Source organism: Sinocyclocheilus grahami, unplaced genomic scaffold (genome assembly GCF_001515645.1).
Source record: "Sinocyclocheilus grahami isolate Dianchi unplaced genomic scaffold, SAMN03320097.WGS_v1.1 scaffold148.1, whole genome shotgun sequence".
Classification (NCBI taxonomy): Eukaryota; Metazoa; Chordata; class Actinopteri; order Cypriniformes; family Cyprinidae; genus Sinocyclocheilus; species Sinocyclocheilus grahami.
In genome coordinates, this window is record NW_015505327.1 from 1,186,434 (window position 1) to 1,192,612 (window position 6,179).

The following is a 6,179-nucleotide window of genomic DNA, read 5'->3' on the forward strand; positions in this document are numbered from 1 at the left end:
TGTAATGAAAAATCTTATCATGACAGCCCAAATCCATGTCTAAAGTGGCAGTTTCCAGGATCTCAAGGTCTGGAAGAAAGGCAAAGGCAGATGGAGGATGTCCCCATAATGTCAGGGAATCACAATCAGCAGTCAAAACATTAACAAAATGAATCTGTGTAAATCAATTCAATTGAACATTGCTCAAATCAACTGAACATTGACTTAAATGTTTACATAACTTCACAACACAAGATTAACAGTGTGTTTCAAGCTCTGTTTGGTTGGGCATAAGGAGCAGTAAGTAAGTAAATAAATGAATAAATAAATAGGTAAATAAATAAATACAAAATCTGAGTGTTTTCATACACCTTTATGGCCCATATTATGAAAGCACTTTGGTGATGCAGGGCCAGATAGGGCAGAGACTGTGTTGTTTGTTTGTGAATGAGGACCAATGCAAATATCCTCCCGCTTCTTTTTGTTTCAGCCAATGTAAAATCACATTCCCCTCATTTACTTGTACAAGTGTCATTACATTTCCATTATGCCCTTAAATGCTGTTAAAAGTATAAATATAAGTTTGGTAATAAAATTACTTTCAAGATCATTACAAAAATCAAGTTAAAAACTGAAAAATATTCAGCCTGAGCCCCAAGAGTTAAAATAAAACGGATTTATGGAACTAATGTGGTTCAACAAAGTAAACCTATGCTGAGGGCAACCAAAATATCAAAAATAACAGACACTTTTAATTTAAACACAACATAATTATGTATAAGTACAGGGATGGGAGGAGGGGAAAAAACAAACAAAAATAAGCTCAAATCTTTCCAACTAAAGATATTTATATCTTTATTTATTTACAGTGGACATTTACAATGTAAAAAGTAATTTATATGCAAATTGGAACTAAATGCAGCAGTGTGCAGAATAAGCCATCCAACAAATTAAAATAGGACGAAATAAATTCAGTAAAACAGAAAGGAATCCCGGTGATTACAAATATCAAGGGGAAAAGTGTATTAGCAAAATCTGAATTTTTATTTTCTTTTACTTTTCCCCCCTCCATTCACTACATTATTTTCAATGTTTAATGTACCCAAAACACACTTGATAGATCTGCTTGGTAAAGTGTGCTGTTCTTACAATCTTTTATTTATATCAGATCCTGGTGACAGTGGAACATGAAGCTGAATAGCACAGCCCTACTTTTGTTTTCAGACACTATAGTTCCAGAAAAAAGAAAAGTCTGTGTATACTACAAATCCACTAGCATGGTAAATTCTTGGATTCAATAATAAAAATTACCAGTGTTAATACAATGTAAGCAGCACAGCATTCTCTCCTCTCACCCCATCTGTTCATCTAGGTAATGTCAGATGTCAGGACACGGCAACGCAGGAATTCTCTTGAACGGATGTCTGCCTGTAGAAAGATAGAAAGAGACCAAATCTTAGGCAGGCCCGTGTGGAATCTATACTTGCACAATGCAGCAGCTTTAACACCCGCCAAAAAATAACATAGGACTTACAGAGTGTTTAAAAAAAGTTAACTATACTCTACATTTACCAGCTAATACGCTGTGTGCTGTGGTTGGTATCCTATTTTTGGCTATTTGAACTTTCAGTTATATTATTCTGCATTCATTTAAATCTGCCTTTTAAAATATTAAATTTTTTCCCCCAGTAATATTACAGAATTTTTTATGATGAATCCAGCTGGTCAATTTTAACATCCTGTAGAGTTGCACACTGTTCACGGGGTGATTATGCCTGTTTGCTTTATAGTAACATACATACAGTTATATACTAGCCATTCAGAAGGTAAAGTTACTTGTTTTCTTCGGTAACACTTTATTTCGATAGTCCACTTTAGACATTCTATTAACAGTAAGTAACTTTGCAACTACATGTCAACTAGCAGTTAGTAGAGTATTAGCAGACTGTCTGCTTAATATCTTCTAACACTTTCTTTGTCAACTTATTCTACTAACCCTAAACCTACCCTAACATTCTACTCTGAGAGTTAGTAGACGTGTAGTTGCAAATTAATGAGAATTAGTTGACATGTAGTTGACATGTAGTTACAAAGTTACTTATAGTTAGTAGAATGTCTAAAGTGGACTATCGAAATAAAGTGTAACCCTTTCTTCTATTCAGGTTTTTCTCAAACAGTAGTAAATGCTAGTAAACACTAGTAAAGGACCATGTATGTGTATGTGTGTGTTCAGTAATATTACAGAATTTGTGTGTATTATGGGAAAGGCTTCATCTCCATAGAGCTGACAAGATCCACCATAGGCAAGCTCTCAAAAAAAAAAGGGAAGAAAAAAAAAAAAAAAGACAAATGAAAATTAAATAAAAGCTCATTTGCTTTCTAATTAGCACATTAATTAATACAGATACAGTCATTGAAGCAGAATCCAATCGCCACAGAGGCTAGGTAGTGGGCTTGTGATTCATTCGCACTCGGTCATTATCTCATCCATGGAAGACTGACGATCTTAACTTGCTTTTGAATTTTATTAAAGGTGACATATCATGAAAATCTGACTTTTCCAGGTTTTAAGTGCTATAATCAGGTCCCCAGTGCATCTACCAACCAAGGAAATGTGAAAAAGATTAACCAAGTAACTGTTTTGGGAAGCCTTTTTCTGAAAGCGTCTGAGAAAACGAGCGCGTCTGATTTCACTCACTTGGTGAAGTGGCAAAGGGATTTCATTATAATCTTACCACCCCTTAACCTGTAATTTTACACCCACAGCGTTTCATTTGATTTCGCAAGCGACAACGCTGTACCAGCTCTAATGCCATGGAGAAAGTTTGAGCAAAACATGCTAACTGTTCTGTTTTTGGCTGCACAGACGAGCACAGAACCCTATTTACAGTCCCAGCCTCAGAGGAGGCAAGCAGTGGATTTATTGATTTATTTAATGTATATTGATGCTGCCACACAGATCTAAAATAAACATGCAATTCATTTCCCAGCTGTTTACCTTCACAGACATAACCGACTGTTTTTTGTAACTTGTGTGTTTTTAACGTAAACCTGTGCGCGAATGAGAACTTAGTTGGTGGCCGCTTTCGGTCCATGTGCTTCGGGTGTGTGCTCTTAGAAAACCTTATATCATAAGTTTAAACTCATATGGTTTAAAACACATGATTTCAGAGAGATAAACATGATAATCAGAACCAAAACAGATGGTTTTTTTTAGAAGGTACGAGCTGTAATGGCGTAGCTCTATTCTGGAAAAGGGGGCAGGGAGCAGCAGCTCATTTGCATTTGAAGAGACAGGCCCGAAAAACAGCGTGTTTCTGCTTCCACTCAAAATAGGCATTTTCAAAATGATATAATAAATGATCTGTGGAGTATTTTGAGCTGAAACTTCACAGACACATTTTGGGGACACCAGAGACTTATATTACATATTGTAAAAAGGGGCATAATATGTCTCCTTTAAAGCATATGAAAACCTGATTAGACCAATGCAATATGGTCAACAGAAAGTTGGCTCCCGCACCTCGCCCCTTCCAACCTAACAAACAATCCGACAAAGGAAATAATAAAGAAAACGAAAGTGATCACCTGTGCCCACGTGACCTTGAATAACCAATAAGAAATAACAAAGAATTAAAGGGATAGTTCACCCAAAAATGAAAATTAGCCCATTATTTACTCACCCTCAAGCCATCCTAGCCGTATATGACTTCCTTCTTTCAGATGAATCCAATCGGAGTTATATAAAAAATTGACTTTGATCTTCCAAGCTGTTGGAATTTCAAGCTAGATTAAATTGATTATTACGTTTTAAATATGGTTATTTTTCTTACGAAACGCATCGATTCGCTACAGGAGGACTTTGTTCACCCCCCGGAGCCGTGTAAGGCACTTTTTATTATGGATGCTTGCTCTTTATTTCACTTCTTTTGGACTGATGCACTGCAACACCCACTGACTGCCATTAAACGGCTTGGAAAGATAGAAGACAATGTTTTAATATAACTCCGACTAGTTTCGTCTGAAAGAAGAAAGTCATATACACCTAGGATGCCTTGAGGGTGAGTAATTAATGGGCTAATTTTCATTTTTGGGTGAACTAACCCTTTAATGCTCTTACTGTCATGTCTATCTATTATAAATGTGTCATCCTGAAGGAGTTTTGTGATAATGTCTGGCTGGATAATGTCTGGTGCATTATCCCACTTATTATTTGGTTTGCCAAATTAGTAAATAAATGGACATAAATTAATGATTGTTTAAATATGTAGAGATTGCGAAGTTTAAACTAGCACAGTGAAAGAGACTGGTTGCCAAGGACAATGGTCAAATATACAGTTTAGCAGTACAAATACATTTGACAGAAGAATGCTATGATTGATCAATCAAAATGTAAATCTGGATTTGCATAAGCATAAAAAGGTGCTCTGTGCATAATAAAAATACCTTAATACATAAAATTAAAAAGGTTTATGCTTTTTAGCCACAGTTAAAAAAAATCACTTTCTTTAGATGCTCAAAAAGCATTCGATTAGGTTGAATGGGAGTTATTGTTTTATACATTTTTATATAATTGTTTTTATATAAATATATATTTTTTTATTTTATATCGATTAATTCAATTTTTTGAAGTGGGGGATAATTTTATACAATACAATACATTTATCCCGACCTCTTTTCCTTTTAAAAGGGCTAGGCATGGCTTTACCTATCTTGGAGTCACTCCACTGTTACAGCAAATGTATACGACTAATTTTAACTTGTTCTTTAACTCTCTCTTTGACTGGTGCATGATTATTTGCATAGATGGACTTCCCTGCCATAGTCTATGCTAGGAAGGATAGCTTTGATGAAGATGACCTTGCCTTGATTTTTGTACTTATTTCCAACAGAACAGGTGCTCCTGGATATTAGATCTAAGAGGACACTAATGTTATGACGATGTTATGAAGCTCTTTTACAAAGAGCAAAGGTCAATAATGAGGTAACCATAGCTATTTGGGAACAAGATTTGGGGCTGTCAGTGGATGTAGATTCTTGGACACAAATTTGGCAGTATGTTGTCAACATATTTAAGGAGACAGTTCAAACTTTTACATTGTCTACAATTTACTCCATTACAGGCATAAGTTTAATCCAAATTATTAGCTGTGTCTGAAATGGCTCACTCGTTCATTCATTCACTAATCCCTATATAGACCTTTTTCTGAACGGGGAAGTATCGCCCGACTGGAGCGGTGCTTCACATTTCCGGTCTCTGGTTTCTAGTCACATTTACATATTGCACATGGCGCCATAGTTTCATGACTTTACAGTGTCGCAATAACCGTCTTTTTGTAGTAAAGGTCCTGTCATAGTTTAATGAGTGGGAATGACATGAAGCCGCGCAATGTTAGCTGCATTGAAAACAGATGAGCGCACATATAGCTCCCGATCAAGGCGAAGTTCACGGGATTTTGTCCACAGAATGATAAAAGCACACATTATTTTAACATATTTTATTATTTCACACTCAGTATTTTAACTTGAGCGCTGCAAGCCATGCATACAGTGCCGGACATGGACAGATTTTATGGTACGCAAAACAAGTACTTTAAAGGAATTCCTTTAGCTCATTGCCATTACTGTGGCAGCAAACAACAGCACAGCTTAACCCTGCGCACATTCAGATTTAGTTTGAAAAAGTTTAAATTCAGTCAATCTTTTTTTACCCCGTTTTAACATGGATTTCTATGGAGACCGGAACATGAGAGCACCCAAACGGAAGTTAGAATCCATCATGGCGCCGCTCACCGGTTACTCAGGAAAAAGGTCTATAGTGTATGGCAGTTGAGTGCAGAAAGGAGTGAACGAAATGAAGTGAACGAATTCGGACACTGACGTATACCCTGCACGTCAGCGAGCTGGAGCTGTTGCAGAAACATCTTAGTCACATATGTACTTTTATCTTACATGTACCTTATTTTATAAAATAACATTAATAACAATGACACTCACAATGACTTTGATTTTAAAAAAGCTCTGCGCCAGCTGTATGGTTTCACAGATGTTAATTGGTTTTGTAATGCTTAATATGTTCATAATCAATACTATTAAAATACTGGCAACAACAATAAATATATATTACACATAACTTATGGTTTTTTACATATACAGTATATATATATATATATATATATATATATATATATATATATATA

General features: G+C 35.7%; 1 protein-coding gene across 4 annotated transcripts in view; it reads right to left on the minus strand.

The window, feature by feature from the left end:
- Positions 1–840: 840 nt before the first annotated feature.
- LOC107591934 (endonuclease V) overlaps positions 841–6,179 on the minus strand; it is a 208,601-nt gene continuing 203,262 nt past the window's right edge. For 3 of the 4 annotated variants that reach the window (XM_016281226.1, XM_016281225.1, XM_016281227.1), the window contains one exon: positions 841–1,407. In XM_016281226.1, coding sequence (XP_016136712.1) covers positions 1,348–1,407 — 60 coding nt within the window. In that variant the 3' untranslated portion in view covers positions 841–1,347. The remainder of the gene's footprint in view (positions 1,408–6,179) is intronic. The other variant, XR_001609923.1, reaches the window with a different exon arrangement.